The 24,968-nt window shown below is 40.7% G+C and overlaps 2 protein-coding genes across 3 annotated transcripts in view; both read left to right on the top strand.

Annotated features, from left to right (window-relative positions):
- The window catches only part of LOC135101249 (alpha-1A adrenergic receptor-like), an 89,103-nt gene extending 86,283 nt beyond the window's left edge, over positions 1-2,820 (top strand). Inside the window, 2 exon segments of the mRNA XM_064004937.1 lie at positions 1,600-1,697; positions 1,699-2,820. Coding sequence (XP_063861007.1) covers positions 1,600-1,697; positions 1,699-1,929 — 329 coding nt within the window. The 3' untranslated portion in view covers positions 1,930-2,820.
- A 7,048-nt stretch (positions 2,821-9,868) lies between these two features.
- The window catches only part of LOC135101223 (protein Rae1-like), a 44,284-nt gene continuing 29,184 nt past the window's right edge, over positions 9,869-24,968 (top strand). The window contains exons 1-4 of one of the 2 annotated variants that reach the window (XM_064004857.1): positions 9,869-10,013; positions 16,368-16,472; positions 16,708-16,803; positions 21,603-21,707. In XM_064004857.1, coding sequence (XP_063860927.1) covers positions 9,990-10,013; positions 16,368-16,472; positions 16,708-16,803; positions 21,603-21,707 — 330 coding nt within the window. In that variant the 5' untranslated portion in view covers positions 9,869-9,989. Of the gene's footprint in view, positions 10,014-13,297; positions 13,541-16,367; positions 16,473-16,707; positions 16,804-21,602; positions 21,708-24,968 lie in introns of those variants that run through there. The other variant, XM_064004865.1, reaches the window with a different exon arrangement.

The raw sequence follows: 24,968 nt of genomic DNA, 5'->3' as shown, positions 1-24,968 counted from the left end.
TGTTGCTGTTGTTGTTGTTGTTGTTGTTGTTGTTGTTGTCACACTTTCAAGACAAGAATTGCAACCACGTACGCAAAACTCACCTCGGCTGATATGAAGCTATAATATTTCCTTTTATTTATCTTTATTTTTTTTTTCTGCTTCCTAGCGGTATTCTCAGAACGTAACAAGCTCTCATTTCCAGTCTCACAATAAGGTTCCATTCAATTTCATGGCAAGAAGGAGAGAGAAAAAATAAAAACCGAATAACTTCTTTTCGCATCGACGCTTCAGCTGGAATAGAAGAAAACTTTGTTGATATTTGGTTTAATTAGCTTTTGTAATGTTAGGGAAAGACTTTAATTCTGTACCAAAAAGTCTTGGCAGTTTTTTTTTTTTTTTTTGTTTTCTGCGCAGTCTAATTGTCTGTCTGTCCGTCCGTCTCTCTCTCTCTCTCTCTCTCTCTCTCTCTCTCTCTCTCTCTCTCTCTCTCTCTCTCTCTCTCTCCACGTGTGTGTATGTGGGGTGGGTGGGTGGGTTGGTGTTTACGAGTGTACCACGAACATGGCGCCTCTTGATCTACTTTCTCAGCAAACCAAGGAACAAGGGAAGAAGGAAGGGAGGGAGGGGAGGTGAGGCTGTGTACAGGGAGGGCACCATGAAATCTTTGAGGACATGACGCGGATCGAAGGCTGGCTCGGGACGGCAGGGGAAGGACACCACCACCACGCAGGAAGGCAGGGAGGGGGTGCGGGGTGGTTAGGTTAAGAGGACTAGAGGTACAGAGATTGAAGTGCACGTCAGCAGGAAATTTTTTTCCGGTTTGTTTTGCATGGTATGAAAAAATGCTGTGACAGAAGGGGATGCACGTATGTGGCCTGATTAGTGTGTGTGTGTGTGTGTGTGTGTGTGTGTGTGTGTGTGTGTGTGTGTGTGTTTCTTCCTTTCTCCCTTCCTTCCTTCCTTCCTTCATTCATTCATTCATTCATTCATTCATTCACTCATTCATTTACTCATTCATTCATTCATACATTCATTTTTATCGCTCAGTGTTCCTTAATAGCAATCTTTACCTCGTGTGACATAACACACACCTGGAATCGCCAGTAATTACTGCCTCAGAGGAGACCATTAAAGGGCCAATTGGCAGGTGATGAAAAGTGATGACAAGCACACCCACAGGGGGAGGTCTCCAATTAATTGGATTTTTCCCTGCAAGATCAAGTTTTCTTTTCATTCTCTTTCTCTCGTCTTTGTTTTCTTTTGACGTCAAGAATCCTGATATGCTGTTATTTGATGCTTTCATGGCGCATTATGTATTCTTGGTCCTTTTGTCTGTCTGTCAGTCTCTCTCTCTCTCTCTCTCTCTCTCTCTCTCTCTCTCTCTCTCTCTCTCTCTCTCTCTCTCTCTCTCTCTCTCTCTCTCTCTCTCTCTCTCTCTCTCTCTCTCTCTCTCTCTCTCTCTCTCTCTCTCTCTCTCTCTCTCTCTCTCTCTCTCTCTCTCTCTCTCAAGATAGATATATGTATGTATGTATGTATATGCCACCTTTGTTGCATCATGTATACCTTCATCACCCCTTCCCTCTCAGTCCCTCCGTCTCATGTACATTCACTCCACAGACTCGCTGTGTGGCAGCTGCAGGATCTCAGAGACGCTGTTCGCTACCTTCTTCTGGCTGGGCTACTTCAACTCCTGTCTCAACCCCTTCATCTACGCCCTGCACGTCGCGTGAATTCAAGCGAGCCTTCAAGCGGGATACTGTGTCGCGGGAGGGGACGGGGGCGGCGGCTCCCTCAACCACGCCACCTTCCACTCCGCCATCTGGAGGAGGGACACTGGAGGACTCAGCCCTAACCCTTCCAGCCGTGGGATCGAGGGGCTTCTGGCCACCACCATGCCCCTGGCTGACCCCTGCGGGCGCCGTGTGGAAGGCTCCCAAGGCCCCTTGAAGACCCGGGTTGTGAGTGTGTCTCTGTGGCCTCTATAATAAACTGACCAGTAGCAGCTCCCAGCCACCAGGACTCTCTGCCAGCCAAGCCTCAGCCGTGTGCCCATGAGGGGAGCATCGTGCGGCGCCCACAGCTGACGATACACTTGTTCCATTAAGAGTTTCACTGTAATGTTGGTGTAGAAGTATTTCAGTTCCACTCAGGGGAGGGCGGGTTCACCGGGGGAGTGGGTATCAGGGATCCCGACTCAAGACTGCGAGGCGCTGATGTGGCCGCTGGCTCACACTCAGCGCCCGTGACCGTGACAGCGCGATTGTACCTTATAGTAGAGAAATCTTAGTCCTCAATGTCTTAGAGAAGTAAGAGGAAGAAGCCAGAGGAAACAGGAGAAGGGGAAATTATTCTTATCTTTATTCTATCATTTGCAACAATGTATTTTCAGTATACACAATGCACACAGAAATGCCGCACACAAGGAAAAGACAACACTTGCACATGAAACAATGCGCACTCGTGAGTCAAAGAAAACAAGATCTGTATTCAAGGCAGGCGTCTCTCTCTCTCTCTCTCTCTCTCTCTCTCTCTCTCTCCTCTCCTCTCTCTCTCTTCTCTCTCTCTCTCTCTCTCTCAATCTCTCTCTCTCAAAAGTTTGGGTGGCGTGTTAATGTAAGAGAGGAAGACATTATACCTTTATTAGCATATTTAATGATCTAGAATGCCAAGTTTTTTACCCGTCAGATAATTTCATTTTGGTGCTCTTGCTTCAGGCACTTGTTGATAAGGACGAGCACCAGCGGAATCTTAAGACTAATGAACACACACACACACACACACACACACACACACACACACACACACACACACACACACACACACAGACACACACACACACACACACACACACACACACACACACACACACACACACAGCCAACTTTAGTTCTTATTTTTTTTTTTTTTTTTTACTTTTCGAAACAAGGCCCATTAGTAACAGTACAATAGATACATAAGTTAGTTTTGCTGGTGTAGCACTGTAATTATGTCAACATTTCCCCCTCACCTGACCTCTATAGATGTATTTTTATATATCACTAGACAACGTAATATTACGATACCTAACTGTCTTCAGTGTAACCTTGCCGGTGTACACTTGTATACGTCTCTCTCCGTGCGTATATATGCCGTGTGTTTCCTTCAACTGCCCATCGTCACAGCGCGTGCAGGACATCATAGTGTATACAACTCTTGGTGAGGGGGAGTCTCTGTGTATTGAACCCAAGTCACGGGGAGACCAAGAGCATTAACTACGTTTGTGTGTGTGTGTGTGTGTGTGTGTGTGTGTGTGTGTGTGTGTGTCTGTACAAGCTGTGCTTCTGGCTACGTGGAAATTTCATGTCTATATACCTTTTTCCATACACAACTGCCCCCTCTTTCCACATATTTACGTCATTCTCTACAAATTCAAGGTTTCTAAACTATTGTTCACGTTCCTAGCGATACTGAAAGGTATTTTAAGTTGTGTGTATCTAACCAGTTATGTGTAACACTAAGGTTCGTATTCTTTCGGCGACTTATCTCAGTTACTTATAACAGTTTCTGATGAAATATTGCGGTTTCAAGAGTGTTTTTATGATTCTAGTGATAGTTTAATAAGGATTCTGCACCATCAGTGTGGAAAACATCATCAGAACCTAACTAATCATCTCTTGTTGTCTTTGACAATATTCCTCATGAAAACCCGAAGCGAGCTTAATGGATCGGTGCTAACCTCTCTTGAAACTGAAACGTCTTGCTGGAGTGGTGGGCGTCACGAGGTCTTGATGACTGATACACACTACTAGTAGTTGCCTCACTCATCCTCCATCGGAGGCCCAGACCGTCATGATAATCCTGGACTAGTATACCACGATGATACAGAATAATGGATACACATCATCACGATCATCATACGAGAAACTCCGGTGTAAGCGAAGGTGACGTGTCAATACTACCTAACACCCTTTCATTGTAATGGACCGCATTCTGAAATATTTCGCGTCTGTTCTCAGCGATGTTTTACAGGCTCTAATAGAAGTAATTGACGTTTTCAAAGATGTTTTCATTGTTGTTGTATTTTAACAAGGATTCTACCCCATCAATACGAAAAATACGAGAACTTGATTAATTTTTGTTGGCTGTGAAAGTTATAGTCCTTCCGAGAGAACAAAGCTTTTAAGAAAAGTCACTAAATATTCAGCCGCGAGATGGCAGTAACTAAGACTCTGTTCAGAAATCCGCCACCAAATCAAAACAGTCACCGAAGTGTTGACAGACACCAGCGTTTCCATTTTCTTTCACAACTATTAGGTGTAGATACCGGAGACACATCGTCGAGGTTTAGTTATTAAGCTGTATGTTTCTCATCTTATCAGGAATGGAAGCTGAGCCGTAGAGGCGGGAGAGAAAAAAAAATGGGAATGCAATGTGATACGCCACCGGCCATACATAGTATGAAAGGAAAGGCAATCACCAAGTGTTTGGGAACCACTGCTCCACATCGTCTCTCTCTCTCTCTCTCTCTCTCTCTCTCTCTCTCTCTCTCTCTCTCTCTCTCTCTCTCTCTCTCTCTCTGACAGCTCTTCACACACACACACACACACACACACACACACGCACACGGCGCTTTCCACGGGTTACATGCATAGGTAGTGTGCAAGTTTGAATGGAATCTCCCAGATAATTAATGACTATCTATCTTTTTACGACGACCTACCGTGAAGTTACCAGCAAAGTGTTTCAACTCGGAAAGAAAATTAACTGCGCGCAGGGAAGTTGTATGTTAAAAAAAATAAATAAATATATATAAAAAGATTCTCCTTAAAGAACTTCTGAGATTGGTGTCAGTAAGTGTTCGGTGTTTTAATGTTCCTTGGAAAGTGTTAGCCTGACTCAGAACCACCGCCAGATAGTGCAAGTAAGGACCAAAATTTTCACCCATTCTCTTACGGCAGCGTCTCTCACTTCACTCATCCAGTAGGAGAAAACGGAGACAGTACGGGATGACGATCTGGAAGACTAAAAATTAAATTGAGCCAAGACTTAGCAGAGTGTGATGCGGCCAAACATTGTACGGTTCAGGGGGAGCTTCTTGGGCCATGGTGAGGCGATGAGGCTACACAAACGGGGCAGCTTCAGCATGGCCCAAGAGTCTGAGGTGCGATGCTGGTTACCGCGTCTTGCAACAATGTCACGGCTTCCAGACCTTTGCCCTCATGTAAACTCTTGTCTCTTCTTTACTGTTTATCTTCTTTCAGCTCCACCGTAATGAGATGTCAATCAGTAACTTTCACAAACAGTGCTGAAGTGAGGTAAAGTTAGTTTGGTATGAGACATTAAAAGAGGGAACAAAGATTAATGTCTCTTTTTATCATTAGGACGAGGTGCTCTCTCTCTCTCTCTCTCTCTCTCTCTCTCTCTCTCTCTCTCTCTCTCTCTCTCTCTCTCTCTCTCTCTCTCTCTCTCTCTCATTTATGTTTTTTTTTTTTCGTTATTACTTTCATTTTCACTACTCCTTTACAAAGATTCACGTAAATATTTCTATCACGTGGACTTGTTTCACTCCCACTAAGGGCAGGAGCGAAGGACACGTGCAGGTGGAACAGGATAAGGAGCAATCAGTGACTGTCTGGCCAAAAATAAAAATATACGTATATTGAGTGTTTTGCAATTTATTATCCTTGGCTCGCACGCACTCACGCGCACGCACGCACGCACGCACACGCGCACGCACACACACACACACACACACACACACACACACACACACACACACACACACACACACACACACACACACACACACACACACACACACATTGTTCATTTCCTTTTTTATTTTGATTATCATGTTTTTATTCAGTCTTTCTTCTTCTTCTTTCCGGTTTTTCTTCTTTATTCTGTTTCTTCTTTTTTTATTTTTTTCTGTTTCTTCTTTTTTCTGTTTCTTCTTCTTCTTCTTCTTCTTCTTCTTCTTCTTCTTCTTCTTCTTCTTCTTCTTCTTCTTCTTCTTCTTCTTCTTCTCCTTCTCTTTCTTTTTTCTTTTTCTCCTTCTTCCTCTTCTTCTTCTTCTTCTTCTTCTTCTTCTTCTTCTTCTTCTTCTTCTTCTTCTTCTTCCTGTTTCTTCTTTTCTTTTCTTCTTTTTCTTCTTGTCACTCCTAGTTGTTCTGTATCTGCATTTACTCTCTCTCTCTCTCTCTCTCTCTCTCTCTCTCTCTCTCTCTCTCTCTCTCTCTCTCTCTCTCTCTCTCTCTCTCTCTCTCTCTCTCTCTCTCTGATATATATATATATATATATATATATATATATATATATATATATATATATATATATATATATATATATATATATATATATATATATATATATATATATATATATATATATATATATATATATATATATATATATATATATACATATATATATATATATTCACTGCGTTTTGTTGTTTTGTCATGTTTCCCCTTCAGAGGACCCAGGCCAGACGGGGAGACGCACCGCAGCACATCCCCAAGCACCGCAAGCTTGGGCCGAGTCACGCACTGGGCTCTGAGAAGGCGATGCAGACGCTCAGGTATATGAAGGTTAAAAAGTTGAAGAAAATAAGCATATGAAGCAGAAAAGGTTGGCTGATTTGTAAGGGTATTTTGCTACTGTGGTCTACACACATGCATACATAGATGCAGATATCTGGGTTATGCTACAGCCAATGAAGACAGTAGTAGGGTGCTGTGTCTTTTTTTCACTTTACACATGCAGATTAAACTTATTTGGCCCGTATGTTTCCAAGTGTTTGTTTTTGACATGAAATTACAAGATTTTTCTTTATTATTATTATTATTATTATTATTATTATTATTATTATTATTATTATTATTATTATTATTATCATTATCATTATTATTATTATTATTATTATTATTATTATTATTATTATTATTATTATTATTATTATTATTATTAATACTATTATAATTATTACTTTACTGTAACTTCGTACCGAGTAGTTGGTATTATGTTCCTTTTTTTTTATACACAGGAGCATTTGGTGAGTATGCTTACCTATGTGAAAAACTAATTTGATGCTCTCGTCTCGAATGATTTTTTTTCCCTACTTATGACAAATAGACAAAAAAAAATAAATAAATGAAATAAAAAAATCTACAAAACGAACACATGAAAGAGAAGCAGTCTGCTGACTGCCAACTTCTTGCGATCCCTCAGGTACTATTATCGAGACACGGAGGAGATATCGATATGGCACGTCAACAACAAGCTTGCAGCGCCTCCACGCCCTGCCCTGCGCGACCCCCCAAGAGAATTACGAGTACACTTCTATATAGATCTCTAAAGTGACCTTCCCTTGTATCCCAGTGTCTGTGCTTTCCTGAAAGTCGATTATATTCTTCCAGTATATTTTACCCTATTATATACTTGAGACTTAATTCTCACTTATCTACTCTACATTTTTATTGTGTGAGGCCATCTGCGTCGCCATTAGTTATACGCACCATTAAGGTGTGTTTTCCTGTAGTTGGAGCAAGACACTTCCTTGAGAACTCCGCCTGTTAGGAGACCAACACCTGAACATCAAACTGTCACGAAGTAACCAAGCAAGAGGCAAGAAATGTATTGGAAACCATTATGTTTGTATGCAGTTAAATGGCATAAGATGTAGAAAGATCTCTTAGAAATAAATAAGATAATAAGTGGTGATGTTAAATTGTATAGTAATGTTTAAAGTAGCCTTTTATATTTAAACAACTAAAATGCAAACCTACAAGAAGAAAGAAAGTGAGGGAATCACACACACACACACACACACACACACACACACACACACACACACACACACACACACACCTCCATAATAAACGCTTCACTCTCCCAACACTCTTGCCCCGAGGACTGGAAGACATCTTACGTCACCCCCATCCCCAAAATCTCCAGTCCACAGTCACTCAATGACCTCAGGCCAGTCTCTATCACCCCTATCCCTAGCCTTATTTGTGAAGATTTTGTATATGACTGGGCCTACACCAAAATCTGTAATACCGTGGATATCAGACAGTTTGGAAATATTAAAGCCACCTCCACCTCCCATTACCTGACCAGCTTCCTTGAATTCATCCACAGCCACCTGGACAAGCGAAACACCTCTCTAGCTGTTGCTTTTGTGGACTTCAAAAAGGCTTTTGATCTTGTTGATCACACTGTTGTCATCAGCAAGGCAGTGAGTCTGGGTCTCCCTCCTAACCTGATAGCGTGGCTAGCCGACTTCCTCACAGGGAGGCGTCAGGCCGTTCGCTATCAGGGCTCTGTCTCTACTTTCCAACAGCTGACTTGTGGGGTCCCCCAGGGGACCAAGATGGGTCCTCTATGCTTCCTCCTCCTCATTAACGACGCCCTCACTGACACCCCACATCGCTGGAAGTATGTGGACGACTGCACCGTGGGCGTCCCAGTTTCCACCAAGAACCCGGACTACTCGCCACTGCAAGCGATTCTGGAGCGGCTGCAGACGTGGACGGAGGAGAGCAGGATGACCATCAACCACAACAAAACTGTGATGATGCATTTCTGTACCTCCTCTGTACCAGTGCCCCCTCCCCAGCTCTCAGTGGGCCCTCACCCCCTCCAGGTGGTCCGATGTGCCAAGCTCCTCGGAGTCACGGTGGACGACCAGTTGACCTGGAAGCAGCATGTCGCCAACACCATAAGATCAGCTACCTACAGGCTGTACATGCTGCGCAGACTCAGGTCGCTGGGGACGCCGACAGATGAGTTAAGGGGGGTGTATCTTACTTTCATCCTCCCCAAACTCATGTACGCCTCCCCAGCGTGGTCCTCCTCCCTCACACAAACTCAACAGCTACAGTTGGAGAGTGTGCAGAAAAGGGCGTGCAGGGTCATCCTTGGCCCTGCATACACCACCTATGAAGAAGCCCTGAACACCCTGAGGCTGTCCAGACTGTCCACCAGGTACCGTGAGGCTCTGGAGAAGTTTGGTAGGGGACTTCTGAATCATCCACGTCTCAGAAACATGCTGCCGCCTGACGCGCCTCGCCCCGCCCGTGCCACCAGACACCACAACAAGATAATGCCCCTAAAGGCGCCGCGTACGGACCGGTACAGACTCAGTGCGATTCCCACCATGGTGCGAGCCATCAATCAATAGTCCCTTCTAGATTTGACTTCTAGATTTGACTTACCTTTAGGATTAATGTCAAGTATTTCCCCACCCCCAATGTACATTTTCAGTTTGTTGACTGCCTAAAGAATAAACCGTTTATTATTATTATTATTATTATTATTACACACACACACACACACACACACACATATATATATATATATATATATATATATATATATATATATATATATATATATATATATATATATATATATATATATATATATATATATATATATATATATATATATATATATATATTAATACACACGTATACATAAATGCGGCTATATGCACTACCATACGTTGAAGCGTTAAGTTTACCATTCTGACTCAAGGAGCAGCATTTTATATTTTCTCCATGTCTCCTCTTAACATACACAGTTTCTGATGTAAAGATTAGCATTTTGTGTGTGTTTGTATATATATATATATATATATATATATATATATATATATATATATATATATATATATATATATATATATATATATATATATAGCCATATTTATGTATACGTTTATATTAATATGCATTACATTGCATATTAATACATTGCATTTCGTACACGCAATATGTATTGCGTGTAAGTATGTAATACGTTTATGTAATGCATATTATTATTATGACAATTTTATTTTCTCCTTTTACCCGTAAAAAGAAAGCAAATAGAATAATTGGTAACCACGAAGGAAGAAAAGAGAGGAGGCAGTCGATAGGGTGCCGCTGTGCGAGGGAGACCGAGCAGAGCTCTGCCAGAAACGTCACTCTTCAGCATGGACACTACACCAGTGCTTAAGTATTCCACTTCTTATTGCTGGATGCATGGTAGCACTGCCCTATAATGAGGTAGAGTTATATGCTTATCTTGCGTGCTGCCATACTTAATGCGGGAGACGTATTCATAAGTGTTCGGCACACAGGACAAGAGCCCCTAGCACATGGGTACGATACCAAACAACCACGACCAAGGTGAATAGTTATTTGGAATTACATGTGGTAAATCATGTTAATAAACTTGACAAAGTAAGTGGGTTTAATAACTGTATCAGCATGACTTGGTGAGTGACGGACGATCGTTTGAATGAAAATAGGAGCTTCGAGGTAAGTGTTTCAAACAATCCCTTACATAATCGGTCGTTACTACTGTAATGGTCCTTCACTTGTGGCTCTGTTGACCAGCGCCACTGAATATTGCTAACTGCGTGTAGCCCAGAAAACTGTGGCCGTGTTGCTGAAGGCGAGTCGCACGGAGGGAGGGGTCTCTCTCTCTCTCTCTCTGCGCATTGCCGCATGTGTGGTGTAATTAACTATCTTTGTGATAATACTCCACTAAGATTAATTTCACTATTTACTGTAATATTTCATAAGATATATTAAATAAGAGTGACCAAATGAATTGTCTCTATAAATTTTGGTGTGAAAGGTGCACTTCCAGTGTCCGTTACACACGCTCACTGTAAACCCTTGTACACACACACACACACACACACAGAGAGAGAGAGAGAGAGAGAGAGAGAGAGAGAGAGAGAGATGAAAAGGAAGATCACGTAATGATATGTCTCCGGCCCGCTGCTGTCCATCATGGTAGGTCTGGAACACCAGTGCCCCGCTCCCGCAACCTGTCCCCTTATGTAAGACCCCCTTTGCCTGTTTTTTTTTTTTTTCTTTCTTTTCTTTTCTTTTTTTTTTAGTTAAAGAGGAGCAGCAATTTAACATATATATTTATTCTTACGTGTATTTTTTTTTTTACGTCCATATGAGTCACTTACCCATCATTATCTTTGCTTGTCACTATTACCCCACTACAGCTCAGGAAAAGGTGATCAACTTTTACTTACAGAGCATTCATCATTTTGTGGCTGAATGTCAAATAAATGCGTATGTGCTTAAAGGGAAAGATCACATTTAGGGTGAGCACAGTCCTTTCACAAGACCAGCGTTTCTCTTCACTATTATTCAACCTTTCCCGTACGCAAGTTGGAGTCACGCTCATTCACCGTCCTCGCTGGATGCTCTCCACGACAAATTGTGCTAAAAAACGATTCTTTGTGTTGCTTTTTTTTTTTTTTTTTTTTTTTTTTTCGCAGTATACAGGATGGACACTTTAGCATGGGGATGTTTTTTAAGATTAGGTACGGAGGCAGGTGGTGTGTCAGCAAGGAAACCAAGCGTTAAGGAAGCCCACGAAAGGCAGGATTGATGTCCTTTGGTTCCTGCTGGCTTGCATGGTCATGGTTTTTTTGGTTTACATCCCATACCTCCATCACCACGGCTTGACCGCCTTCATCATCATCACTACTTTTCATCGGCCACATTCAGTTGATAAGAGATCTTTAGGTTCCATCGAAAGCACTACAGATCCCATCAGTACTTCTGCAGATCCTATCGACGCCGTTATAGACTCTACCAATACCTCAGCTAATCCTTTCGATGTTACTATAGACTATCATTACTTCTACAGATCCTATCAATGGCATTATAAACCATATCAGTATTTCTGCTGAGCCTATGAACTCCTTTGTGTATCTTATAAGTATTTTTGTAGACCCTATCGTTACTTCTGGAGATTCTTTCGACTCCACTGCAGATCCTATCAGCATTAGGTATGAGTCCTTCAAGAGATCCTATCGACGCCCCTGAGCCACACCAGCAAGAGTACCTGGATGCCGATAGCTGGCTCTTCGTCTGTAACAAATAATCCAAATGTAACGAGCAAAAACTTTAATGAGACGGTTCTTGGCAGTGAAGGCGAGCATGTGTGTTAAGAATAGCAGGCAGCACAAGCACAGCGACGGTGCGCACTTCAGGGCAGAGGAGACTATGACAGTACGTATGGTATGTGATGCTGTAGTTTTTGTAAGTGGAGGATAAAAGATTGTACTGAAAGAGTTGAGCAATCTTACTACGAATAGAAGGTAAATTAAAAAGTTTATTAAGATGGTATAGAGCATTTGAGAAACTGTGTGCATGGAGAATGGCGAACAGAAGCAGGAGAGAATTAAAGTGAGGTGTGAGAGAGAGTGAAAATGTGAAGGAAACAGAGCGAAACGTTTTGGACTAAGAAATTTAAAAGAATAAGGTTCTGGAATGGTCCAAAGAGAGACCTAAGTATAGGCAAAGTGATATGAGGGAAGCCAGGTAATCTTAAACAATGATTTTATCTTAAAAGTAGTATACGGATGCAAATTTAAGAAACTGCAGATGGTCGGAAGCCCTCAGCAAAGAATGACAAATATATGACATTGTAATGGATGGAGTAATATAACAAGAACGACAGAAGTGCGACAGAGACAATACTTGCTTGCCGGTTTATTGTTCCTGTAATTTGTGGTTTTCCGTTTTATTATCCGTAAGAACAAAACATTATCAGGTGGTACTATTGTCCAGATCACAACCCATCCAACAAAAAAAAAAAAAAAACATGTATGTTGCAGTTAAACACAATATACTTTTGATCGCGCTCAAGTTACAGATCTCATCATATGAAGTATTTCATATTATGGTTATACCATGTAGCGCAAATAATAAACAACTCGCAAAGGAAAGTTCAGAATTTTTATTTTGATTCTGAATACGATGCGCAAGGCAGCAGTTGGTACAAAACAAACAAATTTGAGAGCTGGTGGCATGCGGTAGGGAGCCAACTGTGTAAAGGAGGAAAGTTGATCAAGTGTGGATTTGAATGAGTGTGTTCGGTGAACGTCTCTTGTGCCACTGTCTAACTTAAGTTGAGAAAAATTTCAAATCGCGTTACCAACGTTATCAATAGACAGTTAGTCAAATCACTGCATGTCTGCAAGACAGGTGACGGAAAGTAACACACAGCTGCTGCAACATGTATCTTTAAGTCTATAAGCTGGATTCTTTATCGCTTGGATTACAGGAGTCTCAGGCCTGGTCGCAAGTATTTTTTGTTCCCTTTTCCTTTAACTTTTCATTAAATGCAGATAAGTAAATTAAACCTTTATGAATTCGTATTTCTAAGTTATTTCATATGAAGACGTAGCGTAAGAGAAAAATAATACAAATTACAACTTCAAGATCAAGATGAAAGTCATTCGCGCTTGTTGATAACCAATGAAAAATAATCTAAATGAGGAACTATTCTTTTCTAATATCTATGAAAATATAATATAAAATTAAAATACGTCATTATCATGGCAGTGTAGGTGACATATCGTGAACCTTACAATAAATAATTGAGGCGAGGCTGGGAGGCGAGACTTTGGACAGGCCGCGAGGAAAACAAGCCAGCGTGGTGAGTTGGTGACACAGGCTGACGAGGCGATTAACGACACCCTGCTAACACACTGCGGGGACACACCAGCCCCTGCCCTACTGCTCTGTGTGGAGGTGGTGAACTGTGAACTGCGGTAAGCCCCTGTGTGCATGGTGAGCTGCTGGTGGCGACGTTAGGTGCAGAGGAAGTGGCGGCGTCCTGAGGCAGGATCTGTTGATCTGCATCATGTTACTTCTCACACAGCCTCCTCTCGTTTAGGAATTTATTTCCACCTGCCACAGACACACGCTTGAATTCTCGCTAATTTCCTATACTTAATTCTTAAGTGGACATACGCTTACCAGGTCCAGTAATTCCACTTCAGGGAAACAGATTGCCTCCCATAAACGTGGGAAATCTGTTGTTTTCCAGGTGTTGATATTGAGAATTAGTATATGTATGAGTTCGTGTCAGATTTGAAGGTAGTGTTGAAAAGTGCCTTGAATGATGTCATATTAATATAATGTAAAACGCAGTTTCATACAGTATTATCATTTTCTGTCTCTGTCAGTACACAAGCTGGAGGGGGACCTGGGTGGGAAAGTGGAGTTTTATGGTGTGGGGAAGCATCTAGGCATTACCTCATGCTAACCAGTGAGGTTGGCTCCCTCACTTGAATCCCCCAAAAGTCATAGTTGTACAGCAGTCCCTTGGCCACATAACAAACAAAGCTCCTTGAAACTAAATCTGACCAAATGTTTGACCTAATGCCAAGGCTTGGACAGTCAGAGCATTTGTTAAAGTTGTGTTAGATCTTATGTACTGATGAGCTGCTGTCTGGGCTGTGTAATATGTATAGGCTATCATAACTGTCATAACATGATCCTAATCAACTGTGAGAAACTTCATCCTTCATGGACAGTGCCAGAATCATACTAACCAAACATGAGAGAGTAACTTCACAAGAAAAAAAAGCAACTTGTAAAACTACCATTTATTCATATAAATGTGTGAAGGTATGAAATAAAGTTCTTTCATAAAAACAAAGTTCGTTGAGCACTTATGTCAAGCTAGTTGCTGATGAGCCAATCACTCGCAGGTTAACTTCCTGTTTACCAGGCAGTTCTTACTTGTGGTACTGGATAGGAGTATGTTCTCTGCTTCTTAGGCCATGACACAAATCATTCTTGGCTTCATATTCCATGTGACAGACTCATTCTATCTTCTTACAGCCAGCTGTTTGTTTATGTTCAAGGCAGTGTGACATTTGCAATAATATATATTATATATATATATATATATATATATATATATATATATATATATATATATATATATATATATATATATATATATATATATATATATATATATTTTTTTTTTTTTTTTTTTTTTTTTTTTTTTTTTTTTTCTATCAGATCAGTGGTTTATTTCACTAATCTCTAAATATTTTCATATTAGTGGTTTATACTTGCTAACAGGATGGAACTATAGGTTTCATTACTGCTTATGAGGATATATTATTCAAATCATGCAAAATTCACTGCTGTCAACCTTAATGTAAATTGCAAGGTGAGTGTATTTGAAAATAATTTCATTAGTGTCAAAGCAGCCATCAAATTGCACCAGCTTCAGAGCTGACAATACTGGGTAAACATCAGATAAAAATCAGTCTTACTGTAATGTTTCATGATCTAGGTAATTATGTAGATCTCAGTACCTTAGAGTAGTGGTAGGTAAAGGTGACTTCAATGATTGTTCCTCTAGTCATGGAACTTGACCCTTTTTGACTATTTTTCCAACACTTCGTGATCATGTGCACTGTCTGTCTTGCCCTGCCCTGTCCTGCATTTTGCCCGGTGGAATTTTACTCCACTTTTATCCCAAAACTCTTTCCCTTAACATAATGACATTATTATTAACATTACCTACTATAAATTTTAACAGGAAGGTGGCTCCACCCCTGTTGATCCCCCCTGTATAATTATTAACCTAATTTAATCTCTTTATAGGAGCATCCTGCTGCCCTTAATTCCCTGTGGAATTATTACTGCATATATGTTCCCCTTGAGCTACTAAGGGTACTATTAACCCAGTTTAAATAAATCATCTTATGGGGACTTGTGTCTTGCCAACTGAAAATTAACTATGGATGACATTACCAATGTGCTGGATAGTAAATGGGAGTCAAGCTTGTTAACTAGACAAATAACCTTTCTGTATCACTTACCATACATGAAGGTATGGTGGTACTATTTGTGCTATTGGGCTAAGTATATTTCAGTTGAATAAACATAATTTCCAATAGAATAGATTTGCAAGAAAAAATACAGTAAAATCCCTCTCATCTGGCATTCGAGTATCCGGCAGCTTCAAGTATCCGGCACATTTTTCCCCGAGCCTTAAAATCAATAAAAAATCAATGTGTACTCATAAAATCGATTAAAATTCCCGCACGAGGCATACTTTGTCCCCTCGCCACCAGAGCGCACTGCTTCGCGCTACTCGCGGCCCACTGCACTGTGTTTACTCAGTGACTCAGTCCCGCGTGTGCACTGTTTATCGCATGACACCTTCATCATGCCTAAAGTTGTAGAAAAGAGGAAGCGTGTTGTGCTTACACTTAATCAGCTGATCGGATCAGCTGCTGATTAAGATCAGCTGATCTTTGTTATGGTAAGATGCGTGAGTGTAGGGTGGTGATTGTGGACATAATTTCACTTCTATTCAAGTATCTGGCAATATTCAAGTATTCGGCATGTTGGCGGTCCCGTTGATGCCGGATAAGAGGGATTTTACTGTAATGGTAATAATAATAAATAAATAACACTTTGGCTTATGTTAGCTACTTAGGTATTGGCTTGCTGAGGTAATTATGTAATGATGCTAAGAACCATTACAACCTTTGCTATCTGCTTGTCTGTTGATAAGACCAGTGTACCTCCCTTGCCTGGATTATTAATATCTTGATGGTATTCCAGACAATGTTTAATCCAAGCACATTTGGGTCCAGTGGCAGTAGCTTTACAGGATTTGGTTTATCTACCACCACACCTGCTACTGCCAATCCCATGAAGGATTTTGAGGTAAATATTTGTATTTTTCTTTGTTTCAGATAATAGATGTATCTTTATGTGTACATCATGACCTATGAGTAAAGGTAGTGAGTGACAAGGTATATTTTGATGATGAGTTTGAAATGTTTTTCAAACCACATTTGCTTTCTATAATTTGTAAAATATATATACACAAAAGTAATAGATCGACAAATTTCTATTTTACTGTTTTTTTTTTTTTTTTCTTTTTTTTTCTTGTTTACAGGTTGTTAATCCTCCAGATGACTCAGTCCAGTGCATGGCATTCTCTCCACCCTCCATTCCCCAAGATTTTTTGGTTGCTGGAAGTTGGGACAATAATGTAAGAGGTCTTTTTGTACACAGTAAATAAGATATTCTTTTATGGGATGGATGAATAGTGAAAAAGCATTGGATGCAAAAAGAATGTCTGAGAAACAGTGAAGAATGTGCATGATAAGGCTGGATGGAGAGCAGTTGTTGATTCACAAGAGCATGATTTGTGATGTTTGTCTGCATCTACACCAACTAACAAGATGACAGGAAAGAGATGGGGAGGCAGTAGACATCTGCCGAAATGATAATTACTCCCAGTGAGGTCTAAAGCACTGTTCAGGGGGTGCTGTGAACTTATCATTAAACCCAACTGTGACCTCACTGAACATTTCCCTTTGTGTCTCACAACACAAGGGGGCAGTCATAGCCTGCCCTCTAAAGACAACTCTCTTCCTCCACACAAAACTACAAGCACCTAATAACACACACACCGTTCACTCAAAAATTTTAAAATTATAATGGCGACTCCTACACCAGCCTCGGAGTCCCCATCTGGGGAGGGGACCATAAATGTCCCCAGGTCGGACTGCCTTTCTGCCGAAGACCCTAAGTGTCTTGACACCCCCCTCAACTTATTCTTCGTTAACTTCTGTAACATTCACGGTCTAAGATCTAATTTTCAATTTGTAGAACACCACCTCTCCTCTTCTAAACCTCATCTTCTTTTCCTCACTGAAACTCAGGTGTCTGAGGCAACTGACAGTAGCCCCTTTTCTGTTCCCTCCTACTTTCTCTATCCTCATTTTCAATCCAAACCTTGATGCTGCGTTTATGTGCGCAGTGACTTAACCTGCTCTCATGCCCACACTCTTGAATTTTCCGAGTTTTCCACCATCTGGCTACAACTACAGAGTCACTCTCAAACTAAATTTATCTGTGCTGTATACCTCTCACCTTACTCCTCTGACTATAAGAAATTCTTTGACTACTTAACTTCCAAAGTGGAGCACATTCTGACTCTTCCCTTTTGCAGAGATCTCCATTCTTGGAGACTTCAATGTTCACCACCAGCTTTGGCTTTCCTCTCCCTTCACTGATCATCCTGGTGAACTAGCCTTCAACTTTGCTATCCTCCACAACCTAGAGCAATTGGTGCAACACCCTACTCGTATTCCTGACTGTCTTGGAGATACGCCCAACATTCTTGACCTTTTCCTGACCTCTAATCCTTCTGCTTATGCTGTCACCCTTTCTTCTCCATTGGGCTCCTCTGATCACAATCTCTTGTCTGTATCTTGTCCTATCGCTCCAATCCCTCCTCAGGATCCCCCTAAGCGAAGGTGTCTCTGGCGTTTTGCCTCTGCTAGTTGGGGGGACCTGAGGAGATATTTTACTGATTTTCCTTGGAATGATTACTGCTACCGTGTCAGAGACCCGTCTTTGTGTGCTGAGCGCATAACAGAGGTGATAGTGTCTGGCATGGAGGTGTACATTCCTCACTCATTTTCTCGTCCTAAACTTTCTAAACCTTGGTTTAACACAGCTTGTTGTTGTGCTATACATGATAGAGAGGTGGCCCACAAAAGGTACTTAAGCCTTCCATCACCAGAATCTCATGCACTTTATATTTCTGTCCGGAACCATGCCAACTCTGTTCTCCAACTAGCCAAAAACTCCTTCATTAACAGAAAATGTCAAAACCTTTCAAGATCTAACTCCCCTCGTGACTTCTGGCATCTAGCCAAAAATATCTCCAATAACTTTGCTTCTTCTTCTTTCCCTCCTCAGTTTCAACCAGATGGCACCACTCCTATCACGTCTATTTCTAAAGCTGAACTCATCACTCAAACCTTTGTTAAAGTCTCTACCTTGGATGATCTGGGCTTGTTCCTCCCTCTCCTCCACCCTCTGACTACTTCATACCACCTATTAAAATTCTTTGCAATGATGTTTTCCATGCTCTTGCTGGCCTAAACCCTCGGAAGACTTATGGACCTGATGGGGTCCCTCCTATTGTTCTCCAAAACTGTGCCTCCGTGCTTGCACCTTGCCTAGTCAAACTCTTTCAGCTCTGTCTGTCAACATCTACCTTTCCTTCTTGCTGGAAGTCTGCCTACATTCAACCTGTTCCTAAAAAGGGTGACCGTTCTAATCCCTCAAACTACCGTCCTATTGCTTTAATTTCCTGCCTATCTAAAGTTTTTGAATCTATCCTCAACAGGAAGATTCTTAAACATCTATCACTTCACAACCTTCTATCTGATCGCCAGTATGGGTTCCGTCAAGGCCGCTCTACTGGTGATCTTCTGGCTTTCCTTACTGAGTCTTGGTCATCCTCTTTTAGAGATTTTGGTGAAACTTTTGCTGTTGCCTTGGACATATCAAAAGCTTTTGATAGAGTCTGGCACAAAGCTTTGATTTCCAAACTACCCTCCTACAGTTTCTATCCTTCTCTCTGTAACTTCATCTCAAGTTTCCTTTCTGACCGTTCTATTGCTGCTGTGGTAGACGGTCACTGTTCTTCTCCTAAATCTATTAACAGTGGTGTTCCTCAGGGTTCTGTCCTGTCACCCACTCTCTTCTTATTATTCATTAATGATCTAAACCAAACTTCTTGTCCTATCCACTCCTACGCTGATACCACCCTGCACTTTTCCACGTCTTTTCATAGGCGTCCAACCCTTCAGGAGACAAACATGTCACGCAGGAAAGCCACAGAATGCTTGACTTCTGATCTTTCTAAAATTTCTGATTGGGGCAGAGCAAACTTGCTATTGTTCAGTGCCTCAAAAACTCAATTCCTCCATCTATCAACTCGACACAACCTTCCAGACAACTGTCCCCTCTTCTTCAATGACACTCAACTGTCCCCCTCTTCTACACTGAACATCCTCGGTCTGTCCTTTACTTATAATCTGAACTGGAAACTTCACATCTCATCTCTAGCTAAAACAGCTTTTATGAAGTTAGGTGTTCTGAGACGTCTCCGCCAGTTTTTCTCACCCCACCAGCTGCTAACTCTGTACAAGGGCCTTATCCGTCCATGTATGGAGTATGCTTCACATGTCTGGGGAGGTTCCACTCATACTGCTCTTCTAGACAGGGTGGAATCAAAAGCTTTTCGTCTCATCAACTCCTCTCCTCTAACTGACTATCTTCAGCCTCTCTCTCACCGCCGCAATGTTGCATATCTAGCTGTCTTCTACCGCGATTTTCATGCTAACTGCTCTTCTGATCTTGGTAACTGCATGCCTCCCCTCCTTCCGCGGCCTTGCTGCACAAGACTTTCTTCTTTCTCTCACCCCTATTCTGTCCACCTCTCTAACGCAAGAGTTAACCAGTATTCTCAATCATTCATCCCTTTCTCTGGTAAACTTTGGAACTCCCTGCCTGCTTCTGTATTTCCACCTTCCTATGACTTGAATTCCTTCAAGAGGGAGGTTTCAAGACACTTATTCATTAATTTTTGACCACTGCTTTGACCCTTTTATGGGACTGGCATTTCAGTGGGCATTTTTTTTTTATTAGATTTTTGTTGCCCTTTGCCAGTGTCCTTCCTACATAAAAAAAAAAAAAAAGACACTTATTCATCAATTTTTGACCACTGCTTTGACCCTTTTATGGGACTGGCATTTCAGTGGGCATTTTTTTTTTTTATTGAATTTTTGTTGCCCTTGGTCAGTATTCTTACTTAGAAAAAAATAAAAATAAATAAAAAATATGTAGCAGCAGGAATAATCCATTATCATCATTATCATTGTTATTAATATATGAGTGGTAGAGTGTCTTTTTAAGTGAATCATAAAAGTCTAGTGTAGATGTTTACATAGGAGGGCGTTATCATGATAACGATATTGGGTTATTGGTTATCCAGTAATTATTTTTCCTGTATTATCGATTCATCAGTATCATCGATACTTTTGGTTCCAAACTAGTGATAATTGATAATTTTGGTTTTTGGAACATGAGCATGTTGAAGTTTTTAACATTCAAAATCAAATGTAGTTATTTTACTTAAAACAGTACTTTTCATTAGTGAGGAGACAGGATAAACACTGAATTTTATTTATTTTTATCTAAGATTTTTCTAAGTTTTCTTAAAGTTAAAGATTTGGATTCATCAATGTTTTACTTAAAATATCAATGTCATTATTGCTGATATCAGAATTTTGGATTTATCAATTTATCAGTTATTGGGGAATGAATTTATTGCCAGTTATCAATTATTGGTTATCGCCAATAAGGTCATCATTATTGACTTAATGGTTATTGTGACAGATTTTTTTATTATCGCTCCCAGCTGTGGATGTTTATGAACGATGTGGTACAGACTGACTGGGGAAGCCAGTGCATATTTGTGTAATATTAAAAGTAATTGATATGAATGTTTTAATTTTAAGGTAGTGTGTTAAAAGCGATCAAGAAGGGTGCACACTGACTGATTAGTGATGAGCAGTGTGTATTTGAATAAAAAATGGTTGCATGGATTAGTTTCTGTGGTTTCAGGGACAGATATTAAGAGGTATTTTGTGACAAATAAAGGAAAGTCTTATATGTGACAAAATTAATAAGGAAAGGTTGTGGATTTTTTAAAAGTTGTATGGGATGAGTGATATACAGAGTTTGACAGTTTTGTGGTTGACCAAGACGAAAACAAAGCATGTTTATCTGGTGGTGTGGGACATCATGGCAAATTAGGTGTGAATGTATGTGTAGCCTCTATATAGTGTGTTATTATTTTTTTCCAGTGTAGTGCATCACCTTATTCATTGTGAATATTTCAGTTTTGAATTTTATTGAAGCTGAAATTTTCAGTTTCATCAAAGACTGTAGAGTACCTTGTGCATACTATTATCTTTCTTACAGGTACGATGCTGGGAAGTGCAGAGAGATGGAAAAACAATTGGCAAAGCCCAACAAACCATGGGAGGGCCTGTTATGGATGTGGCATGGCATGACGATGGCAGCAAGGTATGTTGTAGATCACTGTTGTGCTGTGAAGGTCACTGTAGTGTAGAATATTTTGGAACTTACTTCTGGTTGTAACATTGCCTGTTTGTAAGAAAAAAGATTTGATCTGAAAATTAATAACTATTTTATTAATGTCATATTGCTCATAAACATTATATTCATCTGATATAAGAGTGAAAAAAGAAACTCCAGACTTCTATATAGAATATTTGAGAGAGAGAATTGTATGTGCAAGATGAACATTGGATGAGGGATATAGTTTGTCCTTAAGGAATTTGAAGGAGGAAGTATCAAAGTAGATTGATTGATAATAGAATATAAAAGCAAACATGTTTGAGGTAAATAAATGTGTGAAGTTACGTAAAAAAGGATATGTCCTTTTTCATTTTTATTTTTAATTGTTATTCATTTGATATTGCATGGAATTAATCTGAAATGAATCACCATCATTCATGTGAAAATCTGATTTTCAACAGGTGTTACCTATGTCAATAATATTAGAGAAAGAATTCATTCATATTTCTTTTATGCATACCTGGTAAGAATACTTTTTGAGAGAGAGAGAGAGAGAGAGAGAGAGAGAGAATGAATGTGTACATAATTCAATCATTGTCTTGAGAATCAAACAGGTGACTCATGATTTGCAGTTACATTATTTCAGTGACAGCTTTTATTTCTTGTGTGAGCATGTTTGTGTGCATGCACATATATTTATGCTTATTACAAAGATTTGGAATGTTTTGTGCTATGCCACAAGAGTGTAAGTATGTAATGTTTTAAAAATTCTTGATGCTTTATTATTCTTTTGTATGTTACATCTTTTTTTTTTTTTTTTTTTATGTAGGAAGGACACTGGCCAAGGGCAACAAAAATCTAATAAAAAAAAAATGCCCACTGAAATGCCAGTCCCATATAAGGGTCAAAGCAGTGGTCAAAAATTGATGAATAAGTGTCTTGAAACCTCCCTCTTGAAGGAATTCAAATCATAGGAAGGTGTAAATACAGAAGCAGGCAGGGAGTTCCAAAGTTTACCAGAGAAAGGGATGAATGATTGAGAATACTGGTTAACTCTTGCGTTAGAGAGGTGGACAGAATAGGGGTTAGAAAAAGATGAAAGTCTTGTGTAGCAAGGCCGCGGAAGGAGGGGAGGCATGCAGTTACCAAGATCAGAAGAGCAGTTAGCATGAAAATAGCGGTAGAAGACAGCTAGATATGCAACATTGCGGCGGTGAGAGAGAGGCTGAAGACAGTCAGTTAGAGGAGAGGAGTTGATGAGACAAAAAGCTTTTGATTCCACCCTGTCTAGAAGAGCAGTATGAGTGGACCCCCCCCAGACATGTGAAGCATACTCCATACATGGACGGATAAGGCCCTTGTACAGAGTTAGCAGCTGGGGGGGTGAGAAATACTGGCGGAGACGTCTCAGAACACCTAACTTTATAGAAGCTGTTTTAGCTAGAGATGAGATGTGAAGTTTCCAGTTCAGATTATAAGTAAAGGACAGACCGAGGATGTTCAGTGTAGAAGAGGGGGACAGTTGAGTGTCATTGAAGAAGAGGGGATAGTTGTCTGGAAGGTTGTGTCGAGTTGATAGATGGAGGAATTGAGTTTTTGAGGCATTCAACAATACCAAGTTTGCTCTGCCCCAATCAGAAATTTTAGAAAGATCAGAAGTCAAGCGTTCTGTGGCTTCCCTGCATGACATGTTTACCTCCTGAAGGGTTGGACTCCTATGAAATGACATGGAAAAGTGCAGGGTGGTATCATCAGCGTAGGAGTGGATAGGACAAGAAGTTTGGTTTAGATCATTAATGAATAATAAGAAGAGAGTTGGTGACAGGACAGAACCCTGAGGAACACCACTGTTAATAGATTTAGGAGAAGAACAGTGACTGTCTACCACAGCAGCAATAGAACGGTCAGAAAGGAAACTTGAGATGAAGTTACAGAGAGAAGGATAGAAACCGTAGGAGGGTAGTTTGGAAATCAAAGCTTTGTGCCAGACTCTATCAAAAGCTTTTGATATGTCCAAGGCAACAGCAAAAGTTTCACCAAAATTTCTAAAAGAGGATGACCAAGACTCAGTAAGGAAAGCCAAAAGATCACCAGTAAAGCGGCCTTGACGGAACCCATACTGGCGATCAGATAGAAGGTTGTGAAGTGATAGATGTTTAAGAATCTTTCTGTTGAGGATAGATTCAAAAACTTTAGATAGGCAGGAAATTAAAGCAATAGGACGGTAGTTTGAGGGATTAGAACGGTCACCCTTTTTAGGAACAGGTTGAATGTAGGCAGACTTCCAGCAAGAAGGAAAGGTAGATGTTGACAGACAGAGCTGAAAGAGTTTGACTAGGCAAGGTGCAAGCACAGAGGAACAGTTTTGGAGAACAATAGGAGGGACCCCATCAGGTCCATAAGTCTTCCGAGGGTTTAGGCCAGCGAGAGCATGGAAAACATCACTGCAAAGAATTTTAATAGGTGGCATGAAGTAGTCAGAGGGTGGAGAAGAGGGAGGAACAAGCCCAGATCATCCAAGGTAGAGACTTTAGCAAAGGTTTGAGTGAAGAGTTCAGCTTTAGAAATAGATGTGATAGGAGTGGTGCCATTTGGTTGAAACTGAGGAGGGAAAGAAGAAGAAGCAAAGTTATTGGAGATATTTTTGGCTAGATGCCAGAAGTCACGAGGGGAATTAGATCTTGAAAGGTTTTGACTCTTTCTTTTAATGAAGGAGTTTTTGGCTAGTTGGAGAACAGACTTGGCATGGTTCCGGACAGAAATATAAAGTGCATGAGATTCTGGTGATGGAAGGCTTAAGTACCTTTTGTGGGCCACCTCTCTATCATGTATAGCACAACAACAAGCTGTGTTAAACCAAGGTTTAGAAAGTTTAGGACGAGAAAATGAGTGAGGAATGTACACCTCCATGCCAGACACTATCACCTCTGTTATGCGCTCAGCACACAAAGACGGGTCTCTGACACGGTAGCAGTAATCATTCCAAGGAAAATCAGCAAAATACCTCCTCAGGTCCCCCCAACTAGCAGAGGCAAAATGCCAGAGGTACCTTCGCTTAGGGGGATCCTGAGGAGGGATTGGAGCAATAGGACAAGATACAGACAAGGGATTGTGATCAGAGGAGCCCAATGGAGAAGAAAGGGTGACAGCATAAGCAGAAGGATTAGAGGTCAGGAAAAGGTCAAGAATGTTGGGCGTATCTCCAAGACAGTCAGGAATACGAGTAGGGTGTTGCACCAATTGCTC

Source organism: Scylla paramamosain, chromosome 1, assembly GCF_035594125.1.
Source record: "Scylla paramamosain isolate STU-SP2022 chromosome 1, ASM3559412v1, whole genome shotgun sequence".
Taxonomy (NCBI): domain Eukaryota; kingdom Metazoa; phylum Arthropoda; class Malacostraca; order Decapoda; family Portunidae; genus Scylla; species Scylla paramamosain.
The sequence above is the reverse complement of the archived record's forward strand: the minus strand, read 5'-3'. Positions and strand labels throughout refer to the sequence as shown.